Source organism: Thermobia domestica, chromosome 2 (genome assembly GCF_964235325.1).
Source record: "Thermobia domestica chromosome 2, izTheDome1.hap1.1, whole genome shotgun sequence".
Classification (NCBI taxonomy): domain Eukaryota; kingdom Metazoa; phylum Arthropoda; class Insecta; order Zygentoma; family Lepismatidae; genus Thermobia; species Thermobia domestica.
In genome coordinates, this window is record NC_137455.1 from 191,773,028 (window position 1) to 191,800,048 (window position 27,021).

Consider the following 27,021-nt stretch of genomic DNA (forward strand, 5'->3'; position numbering starts at 1 on the left):
TGTTGGCCCGCGACAGATACCCTTAGCACGTCCTCACTCTTCTGCCTCTTGAAGACAACTAACATGTCACTTGTTCAAACTCGATACTGACTGTACCAAATGTTTAGGCTACGGGGCTTACTAGTTGAAATGGATGCAACATCAATAGATTTTGACTTGAGTTGTTTTTTGAGCTTAACATCCCTTTCAGCAGCAAGGCTATATGAGACGTGGACCTACTGATTAACGTGGAATCCGAACCACATGAGCGCACGCCAAAGGCGCGTACGCTAACCGCTCAGCCACGAAGGAGCTCCATCAATAGATAGGATCACTGTGCAATTACACTCACCGTACTTTTCGATCACACCTTATAAGAATTGCAACAGTTTTTGCACATCTTCTAACTTCAACTGTTACGTGTCAAATGATGTTAGGCCCGATTTACTGTGAATCATACACTGAGTTTTAGGACACTAACGCTATCTCGTGTGGAAAAGGCTCAATACATGTTAGACTACCTGATATGATGTTCATTAAAATAAAAGAAAGAAAACAGAAGAAAAAGAAAAAGGAAGACAGTAAAAGAATATCAAATTATGGTATATTACAAGTGGATAGCTATAACATAATTCTGAGTGTAACATATACACATAGTAATCGTCCATCGTCAATGGAACATCGTCGGGAATATACCATTAGATGCTTATACATGTTTCTAGAAAATTCTATCTAGATATACTGGAAGTTTTACATAATGTATCATAATGCTTCTAATACAATACCATCATTTATTATGAGTAAATCAGAAATGTACTATGTGGTTTACTAGGAAGTTAGAAATTAAATGTTTTCGATTATTCTCTGAGATAAAATTTATTCAACTTCATTTTGTAAAACTAAATACATTGACTTTGTAACTTAGTTACACATAATTGTATACCTTATATAGTATATACACATACGCTTAATAATATTGTTGTACAATAAATGTCAAGAGCTTATTTCTTTTCGTTAAAACCATTCGTTTGTTAATAAACTTAGATCATTTTCTAATTATGTACCTGCGTTCAACCGTTTACTTAACTTAATCTTTTGTCCATTCAATGTTACCGCGAATTGAATCAGTAGTTGAAAGCAAATAAACGTGAAATTTACAATAAAGGTTTGTCTCGCATTTATTTCCTTTGTCCAACTTAAGAACAAGTCCAAACCTTACTTCATAATCGCGTTTAAGCTCAACAATGGTGCTTTAAACGAAACTTTCTTTTTAATTTTACATAGGGCAAAACTATTTTCAGATTATTCTTTTATTTCCATCTTGCAATAACAGTATGTTTGAAAATTTATGTTCCCGCAGATTACCAATAGGTATAAACTACTTGGCGTGACAGCCCTTTGTAGATCTTCCGCAGATCAACGTCATCTGTTAGCGATCGGCTGAACTACCTCCAGCCTAGCGACTAACATCTGGTAAGTGCGCTGTGTCGCTCTGTCTCTAACAGGTGTTTGTATCGGAAGCTTTCTACGTCTAGTGGCCGTTAAGTCCTTTATTTGCATTAGTCCTCAGTTTGCCTCCGATTCTGGGTGGACACCAGCCGTGAATCGAAACCGTGACCATTAGGCTACGGTGTCCCCTTATCAATAGATATGGATGCGCAAAATATTACTACTTACACCTTGTCGAACCCAGTAGAATTTTGTAATTTTCGACTGTTTACTCTTGTACTGAATTACATTTATTAGGAATAATTCAGTATAATTATTATTATACTCAATTATTCCTAAGTTGTATAATAAAACAAACTTTTTTAATTGTACAGCAAGAAGTTTTGCACTTCATTTTCACAACCAAAATTTGTTTTGTAGACAAATATTTACTAATGCTGATCGACTACAGGAACCCTATATTAAAATGTGTATTTAAAAGTAAAAAAAAATTAGCAATATTCATATAATAATAACAAATACATCTTATGAACACATATCTGAAGTTATGGGAGGGAAAGCAACAACACTGATTTTGATATAAAAGTAATACGTATTACTAAAATTGTAAGCTTCCAATATTTTAATTTATTAGATCAATATTATTTAAAAAAAAAAAAAATCATTGAATGAATTTTAAAGAACTTTGTCATATTCTCCGTTTTACTGGTAGGATTTAATAAACCAATGCTGTCTACACATTTAACAAAATTTGCCAATAGTCAATTCAAGAAACAGAAAACACATATGTTACTTACAAAAGATTATCTCCAATCTTTTACGAAACTATTACTTGCTTGTTTACTTTAATTTTTGAGCATCTTAGGAGACTAATTACGTTGAAAGGATACATATTTTACACTAGTTGACTGTTACAAAGAGATTTTAAAGCAATGGTACAAAAAATATCTTTAAAACGCAATGTCTATATTTCTTAATGCTTCCATAAATTTGCTAGCAATTAAAATTATGTCTGAAGCAAATATTCTTTTCTCCTTTTACGAAAGCCGTATGAATTATTTTCTGTTCGTAATAAGCACAGTATGTGCAATATATATATATATATATATATATATATATATATATATATATATATATATATATATATATATATATATATATATATATATATATATATATATATATATATATATATATATATATATATTTTAAAACGTTCAATTGAAAGTCCAGAGAGTTTACATCGTTTAACGGAAGTTTACATCGTCCCATATAGTAGATGAATACCTATAAATGTAATTCTCATCAAATTATGGATTGAATCTAAATGTTACTATCACTTCATTAACAAAATACAATTGTATTAAAAGATAAATATTACCTTATACCAAATGATCAGTAATTTTCAGATACTCTAAAAATTCGAATTGCATAATCTTCGTATGATTGAACAGAAAATAAAATTTCTAGCCTGCGAAAGTGATATTGTATATTTCTCTCAAATGTGAGTGACTAATGCTGATAACATGTAGATCTATTTGTGGCTTAACAGAGTAACACAGTAGCAAATCACGTTATTTTTAATGCTAATAATACGAAAAATAGCTCTAGAAAACAGAGACCTGCTAGAAAAGAGTACTAGTTTGAAATATTTATTTTATTTATTTTTATTAGTAATTTTACCAGTTTAAGTTTACTTTACTAATTTTGTTATAAATATCTGAAGGTTTCTTTTGAGAATAAGGTGTTTTATACAAGTATCAAACAACTTTATTTTCATAAACTAATTACTGCTTAAATAGTATAATATGTCAGTAATATATTAAATGGTATGGAAAACTGAAAAAGTAACTCTGTGATACTTTTTGTAGTACACTATTAAATGAGTGTTACATCTTTTTCTGAAATAAACTGGAGCTGTCATTCTGCAACTAATAAATTGCACGTATATGGAGAAAGAAAACAATAAACTATTGGATTACAATACGAATTATAACACCCATGAGCTGTTATTGAAATGCTGAGACAAACTAATTACATGAGAATGAATGATTTATATAAGTTACATAAATGGTGTTAACTATAACAAGCTTTGCGCACCTGGCATATTTCTCGAGATATTCCGTTTAAACGGCGGTTCTTCTCACATAAAAGCTAATCAAACACTCCATCTTTATAAGATTAATTATGACAACAAAATTTACGACTTTGTATGGGATTTCGCCCCGTACTGGAAAAAAGTGTATTACAAACTCTTGTTCGTTATGTTAGATTTTGTTAACAAGTAATAACACCGCCTACAAAGATCAAAAACCAACGCTTCCCCAATCTACTGTTTTATTGCACTGTATTATCCAGGATTTCACTAAGCAAACATTACCATAAGATCCAATTTAATTGATAAAGGAGAAAAGTCTCTCTTCTGATTGGACATTTTGTAGTCAGCTGCACTTTATATGTACACACAATCACACACTCACACACACACATATACACAGCATATATATATACAAACGCATACATACACACATATGCTCAATAATATATTTAATAAGCAACATTATCCAACAAGAAAATTTATGACTTCGCCACCTGTGCAGGTTTAGTTGTATTTTGTGTGAGAAACCTCTGTTCTAACAGCGCTTGGTGCTCTTTCGCTCGTAATCGAAGGGCATCAATACTGTTCTTTCGACTCTCAACCACTGCGGGGCTTGTTTTCACGTCAACGCTATCTACTGATGAAGACGACGACGATGATGAAGAAGAAGATGAAGACGACGATGTTACAGGAGTTCGTTCTGTTGGTGGAACTGGAGGTGGTGGATGAAGCGATGCTAGTGCCCCTGGTGGCAAAGTTCCAAGCCCTGGTGCTGTTGGGAGTCCCGCTAAAACATAATGTGACAAAATTGTATGTATAGGTGCAGCATGCGTCTTGTTTGCCCATGGGATTGCAGCTAAAGCTGGTGGAAGACCCAACATTGGTCCAAACCCAAGAGGTCCAAAGCCTGAAGTAGGCCAAAATGGATCTGGAGAACCTACTACACCTGGAGTCAATGGTGGCAAACCCAACTGCGCATGAACGCCAAAGTCTGGTAGCCCTGCAAAAGAAAACCACATAATGTTATTAAACGCAAATATTATTGAGAAGGATAATGCATATTTTCATTGTTAAAGCCGGCTGACAGATGTTTTCAATTAGCTCTACACTCAATATCTGTTACATATAGAAATCAAACTGTTTTGGTGCAATACAGGAGTTTAATTTTCCCCTCTGTATTACAACATAAGAAATCGGCAAGCTGCTGCAACAATAATTTATGCTTAAAACATGTTGCATCGTTATTATCACACTGAACTTTCACTCAATTACAATTAAATTTAAATAGAATTTTTGTGTTTGTTGATTCTTCCAGGGCAAATGACTTTACTTGCTTCTAGTAGTTCTTATGAAATTCAAGAGCATTCTTTAATTTTCTATACTAAAATATGTTTAAATATTCAGAAAACCAGAAATTACTTTTTGTTTTCTGGAGGGGACACGGTGGTTCAGTGGTAGAGCGCTCACCTTTAGTGCGTGGGATTCCTGTTTCGATCACAATCCACGGGAATTTGTGGTGGACAACATGGTATCTGCGGATTTTCTAGATGCTCTTTCGTTCCCTTTCACATTCCCATTTCACGAACTTTTTCAAGTTCATTTACTTTCATTACTCACCCGTATCCTTAAAGAAGCATAATCATAGGGTGTTCGAGATTTGCCTTACTGATGGTACTAGTACATAATTCCCTATTTAAGAACAAAAACATATGATCCTAACATAAGTGTATTTGTCTAAATTTGTGTTTCGTTTACTATACTGTCTTTAACTTAAGTATATGTTCTTTCTTATATTTTAATTTCAGTGAATAGAACAGGTGTAATGGCTGGGTATATAGGGAAGTTTCGATTCTTCCAAAGACGTAATTTACAATCAATAATTTTATATATATTGATTATATAAATATATATATAGATTATATAGAGAGAGGAAGATTATAGACATTCTGGTGAAAACAAGATTTGAAATTTATTTACTGAAATCTACACCTACTTCATAATGTAAATACTATTTTACTCTTAAGAACACAACTTTTACTGTTTCTAAAATTGTATGTACATGTAAGTAGTGTTTCTTTTAGAAAACGTGCGGAGAAGGAGGCAGTCTAAAATTAGGCATTTAAAAAAAACCTATAGCTACTTGTTTTACATTTTTCTGAACTACACCCAACAAGACGTTCAGCTGTCATTTAATCTGTTCAAGGTTGGCAGTTACAGACACCAGGTACCACCTAATTTTTAAATATGAAAAAAGAAAAACAGTCGTATTTTTAATCGGAAAGTTCAAAGTGATTAGTAATATTGGACGGTCAATTCGTCACTGTATTTTCAGCAGCGTTAAGATATTCCTATTATTTTTGTTTGTATTACTCATGAATATACGCGTTTATCCAACATTAGGATAGGAAACAATATTTGGTTCTTTGTTAATTTATATAGTAATATGCCTGTTACTTCGATGCATACCTGAGACACTATGCAGATCATTTATTCTTGTAAGTTTTTGTTAAACCTATTCTCTTGTAACTCACATATATTTTTGTCAGAAAAAAGCATAATTCTTATGTCCATCTTACAAATGCATATTTTGGTTTGTCTACAAGAAAGTTTATTATATATATCTACAAAGGCGGATCCAAGGGGGGCTATAGCCCCCTTGACGCGCAGGTATACACTGGATAAAATGCTGCAAACTATGGTTTAGCCCCTCTGCTGATCATATTCTGGATCCGCCACTATATATATATATATATATATATATATATATATATATATATATATATATATATATATATATATATATATATATATAACTACTGCTGCTGTACATATGAAATTTGATTTTTTAAACTAGAATTTATATGAAAAAAAATCTCCTTGAATAAGTTTAAAACGAATAAATTAACTACCTTTTTTAATAAAATTTACGTTTAAAAGCAAATTTGTTGTTGTAATGTGTAAAATTTGGAATGTTGAATTTCTATGGAACAAATTTTTCCTACAACGGAAACTACTATATTGCAAAAGGAATAACTGAACGCTTTGTGTGCGTTAAATATTTATAAAGTAAAAGTGATCTCTTTACCTGACAAAGCAGATTATTATAAGTTACTACAGTAAAATCTCTCGTAACCACCAAAACTTAACTTGACCGCTTTCGGATGCAAAATTTTTGCCGGATAATTGAGTAACACTATATATTTCGAGAACTTATGTGTTTATATTTTGTGACGTCAGTTGAACTTTCAATTTCATATCCCTTCATCAATTTCGATCTACTGACTCCTCTTTCCGTTTCCTCCATAAATTGAAGTAATAATTTAAAAGTGAAAACTTTTTTGTTCCGTTTTACGGGAGTAGCCATAGCAGCATCAAGTGAAGAAAGATTTTACGCGCAATATCTTTATATAAAGTAAGTATAGCGGTATATGCTTAATTATTTGCGAATGAATTTGTTGGCGCAAGTTCAGGTCGTGTAACATATTTACAAAAGAACCCACGTGATCTCTCTTGGCCAATGAGGCGCGTGGTGTAAGCTATTGTCTGAAATGTTTACACTGGACTTGCCTGCCGAGGCGACTCGACAAAGAATGCCAATTGCCGTTGTTTTTGTATTATTGGTTAATTAGGTAACGGTTTTCAGAGATCTTACTGTATATAATACAAAAGAAATTCATGAAATATGTGGAATTTACAATAAGAAATCAGCAAAGCATATAGTTACTAGCTTTAAGTATATAGAGCAAATGAATGTTTTTATTACCAGTTTGAGGATCCCCGTGAATGAAACCAGAACTTTCACGGCCCAATGCTTTTTCTCGTTTCCTCCACTTGGCTCGACGGTTCTGAAACCAAACCTGAAAGAATCAAACAAGTTTTCATAAATATTAATATAAATGTAAAGTCCTCACAGATTTGCTTCTTTTAGTAGCTATACTTTATAAGAGGTGCTCTACATAATACAGATTTTACTTTTCCGTTGAAATATGACGTGTGCTATGAAAATATTAATAATGAAAACAATAAAGAAACAATACATAAAAAGACGGAAAATATTATAGTAAAAGAAAATAAAGCGACAAATTATAGATATATTTACAGGTAAACCAATGTATGATTTTCTTTTTTATTCATCATCTCATTCATACATTTTCGCGAAATTTATTATACAGATTCCTATGCAGACACTTCAAGAATGTCCTCAAAACCAATAATGCTTTAAACAAGGATAAAGATAAGTCAATAATACGATGAACACTTAATTTTTTATAGGTAACATAAAAATTAAAATGATTCTACGAAACGATACAATGCAACACTATATAGGGTGTTAATGAACTATACTGACAAGACAAACTGTAAGAGGTGATTCCTCACATCAAAATAAGACAAAGAGTTTATATGGACCTATGGCGAAAAGTCCATAGTTTCAGAGCTAGGTCTGTCCAAAATCCCGAAAAAGCCAAATTTCAACAGGCCCTATTTCGAATTCCAGAAACTGTGGATAGTGATCCTTATCAGCGTAAAGGAAACCATACATATACAATCCAAAGATACATATTTCGTAAATTTTCAATAGGTATTCAGGATATTATCTACAGGGTGTAATTCTCAGATATGCTCTAAATGGAGTTTTCAATATACCCTGATTTCAAGGAGGGTCCAAAGTTGGCAGAAGGTAAGCGTTGACAACAATGGACATCCGAGTCTTCAGAGGGATTCTTCCTAAATACTCCTGCCAGAGGCTAACATTTGTCTTGGTATGATTGTAGTATACTCTAGTAATTTTGCGAGTAATCATAGAAAACGGATTTTGTAGACAATCACACTGTAGTTGTCGAAAACAAGCAAACAAAAACCAAAAGTGTTCTATTAACTTTCTTTAGAATATGAAAAGTATCTATAAAATTGAAGTATAGATATAATTCCACATCGCTGCAAAAGAAAGAAAAAAGTTTTCAGCTTCCTTTTTCCTTGAACATAGTATATTATGTAATGAATTAATGATTTATTTATATGTGTATATATACTTATACAGAAAGAGAGCTCTCAAAACAAACAGACCTAAATTAGTTCATTTTCATTTACGGCTTCCTACAACTTCTTCACTGGTTTTTCATTCCATCCAACTAATTTTCCCTATCCTTACATATATCTATATTTTGAATCCATTGACTTTTTTCTCTTTTGTAATTTCTGCATCGTAAATACAATATGACCTACAAAACACTATGTGAGACTTCTTGCTCACACACTTTCCAGGGAAACTACAGTCCCGCTCAAACCTTCTGTCGTTTAAGGCGTGTCTTCCTTTTCACGTCGCAAGTTGGGCGACGTTGTCTAATAGCTTTGTTCCTGGACTAGGAAAGAGCAATAATTTCAAAGATACGTTCTTAAGATATATGTCACTCTAGCGTTATTAAATTTGTAAGAATGAATTTGTTTTTCAATATCTTAATTTCTCGTGTTAATTTTTCATGTTATGCCTGTACACGAAAGGAAGCGAAATCCGACAACGTCGCACCTGTACACCTAAGGCTTTCATAAGACGTCAAGAGGTTTCAGCCGGACTTTAAGCATCCCTTCAGCCTGAATATCCATTTCGCCATTTCTATCCTTTTGCTCTTATTTCCCATACATACTTCATAGATTTCACAGTTTCATAAACCAAGAAAGAGTAAGAAGCAATCTTAGATATACTCTACTGTATATTCAGAAATCATATCAAGTGCGTATGCTTTAAGTTGTCAAACGTATTCAAAATATATTGTGTGTTTATTTAATTATTATGAACAAACAACAAGAACAAAACCAATTTAATAAGCTTACATTCAATTATCTTGATTATTTCTCGAGTCATTGTGAAACATCATCTAAACATAACAATGCCTGGAGAAAATTTATAGCAGAAAGAAGAAACAGAATTTTTTACTTATTCAATCAATTAAGCACTTAATAAAAACACGAAATCAAATTTAACATCTTTTGTATTTGAAAACTGTTATAACTGAATTATCATAAATTTGAATATTACAGAAGAAGGAAGGGTGAATGAAAAGTTAAATGAGCAACTAGTAATAAAAGTAGAAAGAAACAAGGAAAGAAGAAAATGAATACAATGAAAAAGTGGAGGGCTGAAAAAGTTAACAATGCAAGAATGAAGATAACAAAAGAGTGACTTATCATTATCTACTCAAATTAATTTTCTCTCAATTTAATCAGATCATCTTTTGTTCACCGAATAATAATAAGAAGAAAAGAAATGATAAAGTAATAACAATAATAAGAAGATACTAAGAATTTTTCAAGAAATAAAATAAAAAGTGTTGACAAGGAGCAAAAATTGAAGATAATGAATTTAACAAGAAAAGAAAGGATAAAGAGCAGATAGATATTTTATTTATTTATTTATTAAGAAGCTTTCTTTCTATCTGTTGCCAGGATACGCGTTTTTTACGCATACTAACGTGACTTGATACAATCAGAATCGGATACCCAGAGAGAGAGAGAGAGAGAGAGAGAGAGAGAGAGAGAGAGAGAGAGAGAAATGGGTAGCAAATATGAGAGACGGAGAGAAAAGAAGATATATATATAATAAAGACGTAGCTTGCAAACAATTGAGAGAGAGTTTTCTGGCAATTAAATTGAAAAAGTTTTCGCAACATTGCGTTATAGGAGAAATGTTGAAGAGACAAAGCGATGCGCGAGCAAACCAGGAAAACTGAGCAGTGCGTAGAGACCGATTTGTGTTAAAACTTGGGACTCTCTAGAGAAACTCAAAAAAAAAGTTAGAGAAGAAGAGAGAAGAAGACGGGATGAAAGGAAAGGAAGGTCAATAGATGAACCTAAAATTTCTCAGGAGAGAGAGAGAGAGACTTGAGGGAAAAGATCTCGTACATTTAATTTTCCTTCCTCTCTCCATACTTCGTCACTCTCAACTTAATTAAAATCACTTATTTGAATAAAAATCCAGAGAAGAAGGCAGAGCGTAAGAGAACGTTGCATAATAATGTTAGTCTATCAATTGACACAAAAATAAGGGACTCATTGAAATGTTAATTTTAAATTGTTTGTGTAAAATACTCGTTTGCTCAACAGTTTTTCTTATAAAAAAAAAAAGAGTAAATACATATTCTAGTTTCATTGAATGAAGTAACAGTTAATTATGATGTTGGACCGTAATGAAAATTATTTCTTACTTAGTTAAGCCATTACTTAATAATATATATATGGCACTACATGTCAGTTTAGAATAGTATCAAGCAAACCAATAGAGAAGAGTATAGGATATATGATTTTTATCTCCTAGCGATATGCGACAATATTCGTATCACTGTATTTCATCTAAAAAGACTTTTTTTTTTTAATAGTGTTTCAAATGGACAAATTATCTTCATTCCGATATATCTTCATTCCGATATATTACTGTAGACAAATTTTCACGAATATCTCTGTCCAGCTTTCCCACAGAATTTTTCAAAGTTGAAGAACTTGAATGAATTTCAAAGTAAAGGATTTTGTTTAAATCCATATAGGAGTATATTATAAATATAAATGTTGCAATAAGAAACCTATAATATGTAATATATCCTGTTCAATTTTAAAAAATTTACAAATGATTGATCATTCTTGGAGGTGAGCTTTTCCTGTATGATTTTCTGAAAAACGACTCAGGTAATTTTGTTCATGTTTCAAAATGAAATCTGCAATATGGTATACATAAATAATTTTGCAGTAAAACATTTACAAAGGCTAGTTTACTCTTGGAAGTGAGTTCTTTCTGCGGAAAATTTGATCAAAAACTGTTGATTTGATCTTGTTTTATCAGTAAAACGTTAAATAACAATTTTATAATACGGCATAAATAATTTTGCATGGAAAAGTCCACAAGTGGTAGTCTACTCTTATGGGTCCGTACTATTATATTTATTATATTTTTTTCATACGTTGTAAATAAATGTTTCTCTAATAACTACAAAATAATAGGACTATGATTCAATTTACGAAGTGAAAGCAAGAAAGTTTATTGCGGTGGCCCTAAACCTTGTATTTATTAAATATATTTTTCCGAGAGAGAATTCTTTTTTTTTTTTTTTTTCATACTCTTCTATCCCACATCGTCGCTTGAAAGTAACTACCAATGATACTTTGTAAAACGGGAAATATTCTAACTGTACCCTAGTGAAGATTCTATATCATTTTTATTCACTTATCTATTATGAAAGAATGCTCAAAACAAACCAATGTATTACAATAAACATTTTGGTAATCTTAAACCAGAAAGGTAGCAGTGTTGAAAATGGTATCTTTACTGTCTGAACTAAGCATACAAACACCTCGAAAACTTGTATGATTTCTCAATGTTCTTTTGTAAAATTTCTCTTTGATATTGTAATGTACTGTATTTTGGAGAAAAGTGAAGTAAGAAAGTTATGGAGTAATTAGGACTTCCTATCGAGTACTGCTTGAAGGAGTAATAAGAAGAGGAGACCAGAAATATGATCCCGGGTTTAAATTCTTGGTGGAAAAAACCGTGAACGCATAACGTTGGATCGGGTTTCCACGCCAAACTGCAGGTCCACGCCTAATGTAGAATCGACTCTGAAAAATAATCCTAAACTCCAAGAATAATAACAAACAAGACCATAAACCAAAGTTATCTGAGTGTTGATATTTATTATTAAGAACATACTGGCATTGCTATTGTTAAGATTTAAAAATTTTACTCTTTTTAAATGTTCTTCTTGTCTTAGGTACGTACCATAATAGAATGTGAGTTGTACTGATTCGTTTCATGCGAAATTGATTTTTTAAAATATCTTTTTGTTCTTAACTCAAATACATACACACTATATTTCTCTTTATTCTGTTCCCTTGCCACAATAGCAGAAGGAAGTATCACAGTAGAAAAACGTCAATTGTGGCATATAAAGCTCAAACGAAAGAGTAGAACAAAGAGCATCAACTGAGGGTGGAGTCAACCGCCCTGTAATCGCCCAATAATTGGCTCAGTTGTATGGTCATAACAGCCTTCAACTACAATAGCACCGGTAGAGCACAGAAGAATCGAGGAAAGAATACAACTAGATCAGAATTGAGGGATTGGAATTTTCTTTGAAATTTGGTTGCCTTTTAAGCAGATTTTCTGAACCCATAAAAGACAATCTTAGTTAATTGGTCTGCTTTTTCGTTGAAAGCCTACCAAATAAATTGTCCAAAAGCAAGAAAGAAGAGACTGAATAAAAGAAAGCTATTATGGGATCGAATTCAGCAGCTGAATGGGAATACATTCTCTGTTAGAAATAGCACACAATATTCGCTGCACGTATTGGCTTCGCTGTAATAACGTAGTTTGTTGAGAGGTTTATGTGAATCGTGATGAAAGCAAGAGAAGAAAAGATGTAGTCATTATTATCCCCTATTCTTATTATATTGAAATATTATTACCTTGTTCGCAAGTCTTTATTTCTTATTATTACGAGTGTGCTTTTCAGTTACATTGTGGAAATACAACTACGATAATGACATACAAAATACAGCAAGCAATGGCAATCAAGTGAGGAGACGTAAGAATATATATATATATATATATTTTTCAATTTTTCAATTCAAAAATGAAATTGTGAAAATTCTCATGATTTTAAAGTCTTTGTATAGGAGAAAACTGTATAACAAGGATATATGTTCTTTAGCTCTGCATATATGTTTATGTTACAAAAAATTCTATTTATAAAGGACATCCTCCTCGATAGACACTTCATCTTAATACTTTTGCGTGTCTGTTACAGATTACATATGTAAACAAACATTCTGTTGGTTAAAAAAAAATGTAGAAAGAGACTTGTTGTGTGCAAACAGAACACTCCGGCAATTGGAAACACGTGTTCAATTGGAGCAATTTAAGGAAGAATCCATGGACATCTTCAAAAGATGAACGGAGATGCCAAGCATATTGCCATGATACTGGATATCGGACTAGTTTACACAACGCTAAGGTTCTCCCTGGAGCCTGTTTGTTTTCAGATCACAACCTGCTGATGAGAAGTAAATATTTAGTTGAAAAATGTGTCCAGAAGAAAAGTAAAATATATGTAGTTAAGATGCTTGAAGGATTAAAATGAAGAGATGAAAAATGTATTCATTATCAAATTGGAATTATTAAAATTTCAGAAAAAATAAATATGCAAAACCTTGAAAGCATCTAAAGTTTTGCATAAATCAAGCTGCAGAGGAAAGAGACAAGTATTGGGATAGGAAGCTCTGAACTAGTCCAAATACGCTGAATAAAGTGGAAAAGGAAGATGTGAAAACAGGATAGTTAGTTAGAAAGGGAGAAAAATGTATAGATAGCTAAACAACAAACTACAGAAGGAAACCAATAAAACATGAAACCATCTTTCGAACTCAAAATGAAGATATGGAGAAACTGGAAGGTCACTGGATAAATAAATATGAGGAAATGTATCGAGAACTAAAATCAATAAAAGTAGATATAAAGAAGGGAAAATTAAATTTGACAGTAAATAAAGATGGAAAGGTAAATAGTGAAGAGAACGAAATGTTTAGTAGAGGAAGGAGGTTCTATACGAAAGGATTCGGATTAAGAATTAGATTTCTGGGCTTTTGGTAGCTATGGCCATGTTAGCATGTCACGTATGAGAGATGATGTCCCTAGGTGAACACACCTGGAGAATTGGGGAGGCAAAAAGGAATGAGGAAGGTGAAAGCAGCCTGGGACCATTGTGTCACGTACCATCATGACATTTGCTCGGTGTGAGTGAGGAAAACCTCACTCAAGATAGCTGGCCTAAAGAAAATTACACGTTTTCGAGTCCCCATCGGGAATTGAACCTGCGACTGCTCGCCCCAAGAAATATATGAAAGAATTATAAAACAAATACATTAAAGTAGAAATAGACCGTCTAGCCTAAATATTGAAAATGGAATTCAAGAAAGTAAAGGGGACAAAAGTTTACAATACATTAATGCCTAAATTAAACAACGTAATAAGGAGAAGAATCGGAAAGCAACTGGGAGCAAAATACACTTAATGAGCTGATTCACTCCAATATCGCCTAAGAACTTATTAGCCTCTGATTTCTCTAAGATAAGAATTTCCACCACTATATGCTACATGGAAATTCCCAACATTTGAATGTGAACGGAGAATTGAAAAAGAAGAAGGGCAGGAAGACGTATTTTTTGTAAGTTGTCCAGTTGAAAGTTAATGGAAAACACACATCAAATGTTTCATGTGCTATTCTGTGTTGTACGATGTAAAAAGATAAAAAAAAAAAAAAAAAAAAAAGACTGACTGAATTTGAAATATGGGTATTAAAAGAATTTAGAAAATTCGCTAGGTTGATTGAAAAACTAATGAAGAGGAGTTATCAAGATTTGCAGAGAGAATAACCATACTATTTCATAAGAAGAGGAAATTAAATTTGCTACAATATTATTTGAGAAGACATTGTCTTTAGTAGAGATATGACAAATGGTATGGAAGGAGATAAAAAAAAAAAGAAAGGACAATACGAATTCAATTGATCGCCGACATAAAGCAGGGCGGTTCTTATGTCAAAATAGAGATATTGCAGAGAATCTTTACTCATAAACTCCTAGACTTGCATCACTTGACATGGCAATGATGGAAAAATACTTGATGATGTAGAAGCCATCTAAAGCGAACCAAAAAGGAACATGATATGCGGATGCAAAAGTGGAGAATGGCATCTATTGATCAGAGCCTGTCTTTGGCTAAGAGTACTGAGAATAGATCGATCAGAGCGAATGAAAGTCCAGAAATGTCAGAACATAATAAAATTAAATTTCAAGTTCTACGAGTATATACTTAAATGTAAGTTGTTGGAAACAAATTTAAAAAAACTAGACGTCAAAATAAACAATGAAACAACAGAAGAAAGCATCAACTTTCAGATCATTATAGAAAACGAAATATTGTTCTTATATATATGTGGCCACAATAACTCGACAGTTAACTCTACTAACGCTAGTCCACAAAAATTTTGGCTGACTAATAGCTTTTTCTTTTTCTTTCTATTTTAAGTTCAGCATTGGTCAGCTGTGTTAACCATTTGACCGCACTAGAGCATAGATGAGTGAATTTAACCTCTGAGCTTAAAACCATGAAATATCTTTTTTTTTTTCAGTTTTTACGAACATTAAAATTTTTGAAGTATACGGGTATTCTAAAATATTCTGAAAATTTTGAGACCAGAGTTTCTAAATTTGGTCATCTCGTACAACTATTTACGGTCATAGTCGCAAAATAAAATAAAGTTCTCCTTTTTTAAATTCGTTGTTCGACTTTTCCTCTACCATAGCGTCACGTGGATAGTGTCATATTTGGTCTAGGAATTAATTCGTGCGGTTGGTACGCACACATTGAAGCTGTAGTACAAACACAAAATACATAAATACCTTAAGAAAAATATTGTCCATCGCTAGCCACCACTTTCGCCCATCTGTCAGGCAATGTACGGATTCCGTGGCGAAAGAAGTCCTCATCCTTGGAAGCGATCCAGTCAGAGACCCATGTTTCGATATCTTCTGAAGAAGTAAACCGCTGTCCAATCAAATCCTTGTTCATGCAATCGAACAAGTAGTAGTCCGAAGGAGCAACGTCCGGTGAATACGGCGGGTGGGGTAAAACTTCCCATCCGACATTTTCTAAATAGGTTTTGACCGGTTTTGCGACATGTGGGCGAGCGTTATCATGTTGAACAATAAGTTTATCATGTCTGTTCTCCCATTCTGGTCGTGTTCTGGCCAGAGCTTGCTTCAAACGCATTAATTGTCGTCGATAACGTTCTCCATTCATAGTTTCACCCGGTTGCAGCAGCTCATAGTACACCACACCTTTCATATCCCATCATATGCACAGCATAACCTTTGCACAGTGAATATCTCGTTTTGGTTGTGATGGACCTGGTTCACCTGGTTTCACCCAGGCCTTTTTTCGTTTAGGGTTCTCGTAATGGATCCACTTCTCATCACCCGTAATAATTCGATACAGAAACCCCTTTCTGCTCTGTCGTTGAAGCAGCAATTCGCAAATGGTTTTTCGTCTTTCAACGTCTCTGTCTTTCAGTTCATGTGGAACCCAATGTGACATCTTTTGAATCATTCCCATGGCTTTCAAGCGTTTGGAGACTGTTGTTTGATCAACGCCTAATGCTGCTGCAAGTTGTTCCTGCGTTTGACACGAATCCTGCTCGAGCAATGCTGTCAATTCTCCGTCTTGAAATTTTTTTGGCTGTCCAGCTCGCTCTTGGTCTGCCAAGCCGAAATCACCACTTCTAAACCGTGCAAACCACTTCTGACACGTTCGCTCAGCTAGAGCATGGTCACCGTACACTTCCACCAAAATACGATGACTTTCAGTCGCACTTTTCTGCATGTTAAAGTAATGCAGCAGGACACCCCGCAAAAACACTTTATCAGGCACAAATTGCGCCATGTTCACTTAACTACAAACTGGTGTTGTTGACGCTTTAATCCACTGCCCTATACTACGAACGATACGCGATGACAGGGGTTTGCAACACATGTGTGGATACACGGAACTGTGGGACGCTCCGTTCGTTGCGCCATCTCTTGTCCACCCGCACGAATTAATTCCTAGACCAAATATATTACCAAAATAAAATGTCATTAATAAAAAACATTTTTTACCGATAGGTGTAAAATAAGTGATAAGCTAAACAATAAAATAAAAGAAAAACACGAATGAAATTGAACGAAATATGTAACTTTTCTTTTGTAAAGATGTTTAATGTTTATTATCGGGATATAATTGGCATCAGACATAAACAATCATGATTGTAAAAGTTGTTATGTTATCTGCACATCGTGCAATCAAACAAAAAATTGAGAATTACTTAAGATTTGAAAATGGTTCAAAACAATAATAAATCCTGTTTTTCAGTTATATAAAATAGCAACAAGCAAATCTAAGGCAATAATCTAGAAAATGGGCTAATCAAAACACCATAAATAGATATAACAAATATCTATTACAAAATTCACCAGAGTATTTATTTTAACCTAAGACAAACTGAAGTAAATCGTCAAATTAAACCTTGTTATACTTTCAACAGGTCATAGTGCTGTTGAAATAACTTTTGTCTAATATTTTACTCCAATGTAAAAACAGAAAGTTACCTCTGTTGATGACATACAAATAAAACATCATTACATCAGTGTTTATCAAAGTAGGATCAACAGGTGCCTAGTAGTCTCTGAATTCAGACAAATATTGCACAGAATATTGAAATAAACCAATCTTCATTTTCTTTGTAATTGGTTGTCCTTTTATAGAAAGGAGTTGAATTACAATTGATGTAACTGAACATGCAGCATTTAAGTCACACAATCCGTTTGGTTTGGTTTGTTGGGGTTTAGCGTCCATTTCAGCAACAAGTCTATATGAAACGTGGACCTACAGGTTAAAATTAGAATTAGAAGCATATAAATTCCCTCCAGGAATAGAACTCAGGTTCCTTGCGCCGAAGACGCATATGCTAACCATATAGCTACCAGGGAGTTTGCCATACAGTCCTCTAGGTTGCTTACGAGATAAGAGTTGGTGTTGTCTCGTCTTTGTTGGTTGTCCCGTCTTGTCTTGTGGTTTGCCATGAAGATTGTCGCATCTTATCGACAATTCTACAGTCCGGAAAAGAGCTTTCAGTAAATAAGGAGCATTACATTACTGGGAAGAATTTCTGCATTATACTATTTTCATGTATACATATATTAGAATGATGGTTGGTTGAATTGGAATTTAGCGTCCGTTTTAGCACCGAAGCTATACAAGACGTAGACCTTCAACTTAAATCGGCTTGTGGTGGACAACATCGTGTACGTGAGTTTTCTCGGAATATTCCAGTTTCCTCCCACATTTTCATTCCACCAATTCTTCCATCATAATTCACTTACTTTAATCATCGTTTCCATTAGCCTAAAAGGTATAATCATGGCACGTTAAACTGAAATATTTCATTTCATTGTTAACTTGAGATGAAACCACATAAGCACACTAGTGATGAGCGCAAGAGTCTTGGTCTTGCAGTTTTTGCAAGAGTCTTGCATGCAAGACCAAGACCAAGACCAAGACCAAGACCAGGAATCCCGATGCAAGACCAAGACCAAGACCAAGGGGTGCAAGACCAAGACCAAGACCAAGACCATACCTGCAAGACCAAGACCAAGACCAAGACTCTTGCGCAAGAGTCTTGCACAAGTACCAACACTACTTGAATTTTTTTATAGAATGTAAAAAGGAAGGGGAAAAATCATTACATCTTTCACGTGAACTTCTTGGCTCCAGTAAAAATACCGCCGGAGTGAATGTGTTCCCAGTAGTGTATGCAATCCATGTGAGTCAATCTGCTCCTGTAACATATAGCTACAGTATGTCGTTTTTTGAATCGGTTGTTCACGAGACGTCCGACAGCATAATTCTATGAATTGTTACAAGCTATAATAACTTGAGTGTCTGATTTACTTTGGTCATCATTTGATCATTCACGACGGCCCATGATTGGATTTTGGGAAATCATATGAAGAATAGTTGTGTCCATAAGAAGTGGATAAGCAAAAATAAACTAGAGCATGTTATAGACACGGTAGCTCAGTGGCAGAGCGTTCACCTCTGGTACATGGGGCCCTGGTTCGATCGCAGCTTGCGCGATGTGAGCTTTTTTGGTGAACAAACACCCTGTGCGTGGGTTTTCCCGTTTCCTAGTACTTTCTTCATTCCACCATTTCTCATCATCACTGTTTCCCTTAGCTTCAGTGTTATAATCGTGGGACGTTAAAGTAGATATTTAATTTCATTTCAAAAACATATGAATGGTGTTCTTCTTCCAAAACTAACGGGAAATGTAGCATTGAACATCGGCAATTCCGTACACCATAGGTGCCGACTACATGGGTATGGCCTTGGCTCTGAGGTTCAAGCATCCGTTGGAAATTTTTAATGTCTTATAAAATTAATATTGAAATAACATTTTCATGACATTGACAAAAACTTAGCGCATGTGACCGCAAGTTTGATTTCATGGGTGGATGCTTATACGTTGAATAATTGTTTATCAATATAACTTATAACCCCCTTAGGTATACGGCATATCTAGGATTCAACGATATAACATTATGCAACAATATATAATCTATATTCACAACTGAGAGTGATTTCGTACTTATTTCAAATAACTTGAAGTTTGATGCCGTTGTTATGTATTTCTAATGTAGGTCAAAAGTATTTATATAAATTGAGTATATATATATATATATATATATATATATATATATATATATATATATATATATATATATATATATATATATATATATATATAAAGACAAGACAGTTGAGTCGTTTTCAGTTTTCACTCAAATTATTCTAAAATACTGGGGCCGCGGTGGCTCAGTGGTAGAGCGTTCAGCTCTGGTGTTTGGTGTCCCGCGTTCGATCCCAGCTCCCGCCAAGTGAACTTTGTGGTGGACTACACCATGTGCGTGGGTTTCCTCGTGGTTCTCCCGTTTCCTCCCACTTTCTTCTTTCCACCATTTTCATTCATTTTTCATCATCACTGTCTCCTTTAGCCTAGCCGGCATAATCGTAGGACGTAAAACTCACAAATTTAATTTCATTTCATATTCTAAAATATTAAGAGGTTTAATTATTATTATTTTAATTTGTTCTCTCTTTTTTGGTCAATATTGCAAAACATATCATCATCGTCATAATAATAGCTTTTCTGCTATTATTGGCAGGTCACTTGCTGCAGCTGAGAATCTTCGATGACTGTGGTCCTCAGCTAGTCTCTTCGTCTTAACGTAGCAATTTTCTGTCTTAATATCTTTCTTCAACTACGATCTCCTTCGCCCCCTCCCTCTAGCACGTCCCTCATAATACAGTTCCTCCTCAACCAATGTCCTCCTCTTCATTACATCTAAAATTCTTCTTTTCTCCCCTACTGCTACTATTTCTAAAACCTTCGCATTCGTTTTCCGTTCAACCCAGCTGATTCTCTCCTTTTTTTTCTCCATGCCCACATTTCGAAAGTCTAACTGTTTCATCGTTTTTGCGTATGTTCTTATTTCTGCCCCATACAGTACATATTAGAATCAGTAAAACAAAATTTCAATATTTAATTGGGAGATTGTTCAATACAAAGATGAGCTAATCGTGGTAGGGAAGAAAAAATCTGACGCCTTTAGAGTGTAAAAATAATTTTGCAATTTATGGTATTTCAGTAATCTGTCTTGGTTTTCTTTCATGCGTCTCACTGTCAGGGATAGCCTCCCCAGTTTGGGAACCAGTGGAGTATTGGATCTGTTAAAACATATAAAAATATTACGAAATGTTGTGATTTATCTTATAAGTAGTGAAGCGTGATCACCCATTGAAAAAAAAAGTAAAGGTCATCGCCTATGTTGTACAGTATCAATCACACTTACATGAAGGTAAAATAGGTCCTATATTACATTTAGAAACATACATTGTATTTCCCTCACTATTGACGCAATGTAGGATTTATTATCCCTTATATCCAGAGTAAAATTTACTTATGAAAATCATAGATTTCTTAAAAGCAAAACTTGCAAGACTCTTGCAAGCAAGACCAAGACTGGGTGTGCAAGAACAAGACCAAGACCAAGACTAGGTGTGCAAGACCAAGACCAAGACCAAGACCGAGGGTTCCACTGCAAGACCAAGACCAAGACCGCATGTGCAAGACCAAGACCAAGACCAAGACCACCCGGGTCTTGGTCTTGGTCTTGCATTTGCTCATCACTAAAGCACACAACGGAAATCAAACCCGAGTTTCCGCCCTGCGCATGAGACGGAAGCATAGAGCCACGGGATTTTAAAAAACGATAATGAGAAAACAGACTTTTCTTGCTTATATTTCCTTTTGCCACTGACAATACTCTAACAGCAAAAACTAGTGTGGTGTACATGGAAAGGATAATGTGTGAAAAATCCAGTTAATGAGAGCATGGACTGTGGTAAATTCTGAGCACATAGTACATTGATCTTCACCAGTAGCTGTTGAAAATTACACTGAAGAAAATTAAAGCGGTTCTATCCCACCAAGGCATAGAGCTCAACGGAGGGGAAAGGGTTAAAACGCAGGTGAAGTCAACCTCACACAAACGTTGAAGGGAAAATTTTAACGATGACGCCAACTAACTCACCACTACCACGTTTTCTGCTGGATCGTTTCCTAACTAGTTGCATTATCTCATTCTACTAGAGGCCCCATTAGCTCGACGCCTTGCTAGCAGAACAAATTATCTGCCTTTCCTTCTCCAATTATGATTCTACGAATCTGGGACTGCATTCAAACTCAGGAAAGTAACAGGCGCGAAGGAGAGGGCCCACCACGAATTAGCCGGGAATTAGTGCAATTTTAATCCTTTTCTCCTCGTTGGTAAAAGAAAAGGGAACGGGAGGGGGTGAGTGAACTCCCAGGAACACCAAACAAGAGACATCCCTCATACCATCCTACCACCAGCAGTCAGAATACAGCACAGCATCCCCGCAGTTTCCTTCTTTCCCGCTCTCTCTCTCTCTCTCTCTCTCTCTCTCTCTCTCCAAATATAACTTTGCCCCCTCCCCCTAAGCAGCTATACAACCCTCTCTACTAAACTGGAATAGTAGGGGTGTTGGGCGCGCTATTGGACATCCGATTATCCTCTATTGTGAAAGCTCGTGTGCACAATAGTTCCAATTGCCCACACAAAACGCTAAATGATCCTCTAGCAGACGCTCTGCAGAGAGATGGTACAATTTCCCCATTTGTGCAGATTAATTAGAGAAATTGTTTCCAATTAAGATGCAATTCAGAAGGTTGTTGTCCAAGTTGAAAAAAAAAATGCTTGAAGAGGAGGAGGAGGAAGGGAGGGTTTCAAACTAGAGAGACAGCGTTGAAAGCTCAGAACGGCAATTACGCACGTACCCCTCGGTTATCGTACTTCTTTCATTTTAGTCATTCCTTTCAACAGCATAAACTTCACTTTTTTTTTTTTAACGTTTGGAGTCAGAACATAACATGCGTTACTTTTTTTCCCTTTTCTTTCTACTTTTCTGCAGCCTCGAAGTTTGAAGAAGTCAGCCATTTTGGTTCGCACAATAACATGAGTACCATTCTTTCTTGTGACACACACACACTCACATACACACTTTGACTTTCCTGTTTAGTGTAAAGTATATTGAAAACTCAATTACTTTTCTTTCTCTCATTCTTTCTATATAGCTATATAAAAAGAGTAGCTTCTATTCCATTTGTGTGGCTAAGCCTCTGTTAAAATTATTAAAATTATTAAATTATGAACTTTTTGAATTTCAGAAGCATTAGTCATACCACTAAATTTAGAAATGAGAAAACATCGGTTACTAAATCGAACCAAAATCTCTTACCACCAAAATTCAACGAAATGAATCTTGATTATTTTCTCTAAAAGCCTAATAAAGTCGATTTTTTTTGAAGTAAAGACGCGTAGTCATGTAGTCAAAAACGTATATACCATTCGTATCCTATTACTAGCGCTTCTGTGTTCTTTTAATATTTACTTATCATAACTTTTATTACAGTGCTTAGGTCTATCATTTTTTATATTATTATTATTATTATTATTATTATTATTATTATTATTATTATTTCTTTGTGTGTTACAGTCAAATCTTGCAACTTTAATTTCAAACATACTAAGCTAAAGCTATGAAATTTTGTATAAATAAGTAAATCCGATAACAATACAATATTTTTACATTACTTTAGCTGTAATTTATCGTTTTACTAAAAGTTACTGTTCTCCATGTATATATCCTGTGTCGATATGCAACCAAAGGATGCTCTGAAGTTGGCATGTACAGTATAACATCCAGGATATCTTCATGAACTACGTCTCGCGTTTTGAAAATAATTGATATCAAGAACTGATCGAAAAAACATCTTAGAAAAGAAAATAATAATTACCATTTTAAAAAACTAAAACACAATGCTTATATGAAAATGTTGCTTTTAGAAATATCTTTAATGGTTATTATTTACCATATATATATTTTTTTCTTTAACGCAAGAGTGAATGATAGCTTCCATATGTATCGGAGAGACGATAATTGCATATGGGAGATACAGGTGTTATATACCCGTAATACAAACAGAACAAAAATTAATTTTATAATGTTATTTGTACAGGTCAAGTTTACATTAATCTAACGAAAATTTTGAAGTAAAGTTACTTTAGCGCATAAAAATAAGTGCTTAAATATGTCATGGAAAGTTATTTAGTTAGAAATATTATTAACTTAGGCGATACTTGTTATTTATTTTACAAATTTGTTGTTGCCTGTGGAATGTTCAATAAATGAATGCATGTTTTATCATTTATTTGGAAAATTAAAGCACCTGTGAATGAAAATAAATATTGAATTTTAAGCCAGGATCAAATTCTGGGAAATATTCATGAAAACTGTCCCTTCTTTAGCTGTGCTTACAGTTTATTTAAGCCAAAAGCCAACAAAAATTCTCGATCTTTTTCGTGAAATCCATTAGTTATTTACACATTTACCATGAAGTAGTTCCAAATTAGTAACAATACTTATGATAAAAATGAAGGCAGACTGTACGAGATCTGACTCATTGTGTGATACTTTTATGCTGTATATTCCCATGAGAGATAGGAGACATAATACGCAATGTCATTTTTTCATACAATGATGAAAAATGGTCGGGTTATTTTAGAGTGCAAATTCTCCATCATTCTATTTAAATTTCTTTTAATAATTGATTTGAAAGAACAGTACTTTTTTAAATAACAAATAAAAGTTTATTAGATATATTCAGGAAATCTACTTTCAAATTAAAAAAAAAAAAATCAAATCAAACCTCACGGGTACTAGTAGCACTAGCACGAAACACCATCGTGGTGCACCAATCGGTATGTTGGTCTCTGTAAAAAGGTGTGAATGTCTTGTCTCGGATTAGAATTAGGATTTAGATCTTTGGACTTTCGGCATCCATGGCCATGTTAGTACGTTACGTATGAGGGATAACGTCACTCGGTGATCACACTATCCAAGGAACAGGAAACGGGAGAAAGAAAAGATTGAACATGGAAGGACGCGGCCTGGGGCCTGTATATTAGGTACCATCCCGGCATTCGTATGATGTAAATAAGAAAAATCCAGGAAAACCTCACTCAGAATGGCTGGCCTGAAACAGTTTTTTACACTTTTCGACCGAGTGTCCCAACCGGGAATCGAACCCGAGACCGCTTACACCAAAGACGCGAGCGTCAGCAACTACGCTACACGGGGTCACATATCTCGTCTCGGAAAATGTATCTGAAGAGCTCTGTCTCGTCTCGTTTCTTGGACAACTAGTAATGTAAATAAAAATATACTACAAAGAAAATTTGGGCCTTAATTCTTTCGAGTATCCAAGCAGCTCTTACAAAACTGTATCACCTCTTCCCCATGTGTACGGTTCGCAGATTTTCAGACTAGAAAGCCGGAACATTCTATGAAAATTTACACTAAAAACCAGGATAACCTATGTAAATTTTGCAGTATAATCATAGTTACGCACTTGCTTTTTGCTGAAGTATCAGAATTAAGTAAATAATAGTTAAACAAACACTCGTCAAAAACGGGTGATAGACAGTAGGTCATTCCAATTAATTGAGTACTGATGAATAATGAAGGCGGTATTTTTTTAATGTACCACAGGAATTATATTAACTTCTGTTTTGGAGAAAAACTAGGACATTTAGAGTTTTTAACAAGTCCGGAACTGTCCCAGCTAAACCGGGATGTCTGGGATCAGCGTTTTCTATCAGGCTTGTTTTTTTTTTTGGGGGGGGGGGGGTGTCCCGCAGAGGAAATAAAGTTAATTCGTACTACGTAGAATAGTACAGCAGTGAGAGATAAATAGTTTCAGAATATAATACATAAATAAATAAACAAACATTTTAATATTGCTTCTTTAGAAGTGTTCTAAAACTCGTGCCGAAGCTTTTTTTTTTAAGAGAGAGAGTGGGAGAGATCAGGTGATCTCATGTCTGTAACTGCTACCCCTTGAACAGATAAATGACAATTGAACGTCTTGTTGCGCATACTTCAGAAAAATGTAAGACAAGTAGCTGTAGGCTTTATTAATACGTAGTTTAGATTCCCCCCTTCCCGGCACATATTTTCTAAAAGAAGTACTGGCTGGTATTAATATTAAGATACGGTATAGTCTTTCAAAAATACTGTATTTTAATATTAAATCTCTTATTTTTTCCATACTAAGAAATAATCAAAATGACTACTATAGAAACACAAATAGCTGATTAAGAAATAGACACATCGGATGCAATGACGAAATAAAAGAAAACAAAGAAATAGTTTACCACGAAGAACATGCAACCAAAGGGTGATTTATCCTTCAAGTTTGCATTTCAATTTAGATATAAGAAATATTTTTACCACTGTAATTTGAATTTAGTAACGAAGCTTAGTTTTACTTTTAGTATTTCTGATAAGGTTATTTTAGAGCTTGAACTTTCTATTTTATTTAGCCGGAAATTTCAAATCTCATCCCAGGTCTAGTGCCTAGTCCGCGAAACTTTTGGTGCGTGAACTTCCGAGTTCGAGTACAGGTGCGAGCATCGAATTCACTACAGTGGTTCAGACCCCTCTTTAAACTGAAGATCTTGTCCTATATCGTCCTTTTGTTGATAAAGAACATAAACTACAGTATTTACCCGACTGTAAGACGATCCCTTATTTTGAAGTTATCGTGAGAATTTTATTTATAGAAATTCTTAATAACCAAAAAGTACAAATTATTTTATTGGTATAAAATATCTTAAGATACATCAAAAAGTTAACATTAATATCGTAAACTATGACAATTATTATCTATTGTAGTTGCCTAAATTATGGTAATAGGAGAACAAATAGTGCTAAAATATCGGTAATGGGGATATATATTTACCCTTGTATATAAAAAATTACACAACGTAGAAATATTGACCTCAACTGCCAAAGCTTAATCTGCGAATGTAAGACGACATCGTATTATTCCAATGACGAATTTGACAAAGAAAGAAAAAAAACTCGTTTTATTGTCGAGTAAATACGGTAGAATGGGTTGTAAATTTATTGCACAGATAACACTCAAAGATGGAAGGAAATTTGGAATTGATCTTACATTAAATGTCTATCCCAGCATTTGCCTAATGAAACAGAGGAAAATCTTAGGAAAACTTTAGTAGTCAGAATTGCAAACTATAGGACTCGAATCTAGCACGTGTGAACCTAGAAAGTCTTGAACAATATTTTCACAATTTAGTATTTTGTAATAATAATAATTACTATTATTCAATTTTACAAGCAACTTCTTACGAACATCAATAGAAAGATATTACTCGAAATTCATATCAACAGTCGTACAATTCACTAAAAAATTGTA

The 27,021-nt window shown here is 34.1% G+C and overlaps 1 protein-coding gene across 1 annotated transcript in view; it reads right to left on the minus strand.

Moving 5' to 3' along the window:
- Nucleotides 1-836: 836 nt before the first annotated feature.
- Nucleotides 837-27,021, minus strand: part of LOC145678329 (uncharacterized) — an 82,158-nt gene continuing 55,973 nt past the window's right edge. The window contains exons 3-4 of the mRNA XM_081748349.1: nucleotides 7,290-7,383; nucleotides 837-4,526 (exon numbers count right to left, since the gene is read on the minus strand). Of these exons, the coding sequence (XP_081604475.1) occupies nucleotides 4,006-4,526; nucleotides 7,290-7,383 (615 nt within the window). The 3' untranslated portion in view covers nucleotides 837-4,005. The remainder of the gene's footprint in view (nucleotides 4,527-7,289; nucleotides 7,384-27,021) is intronic.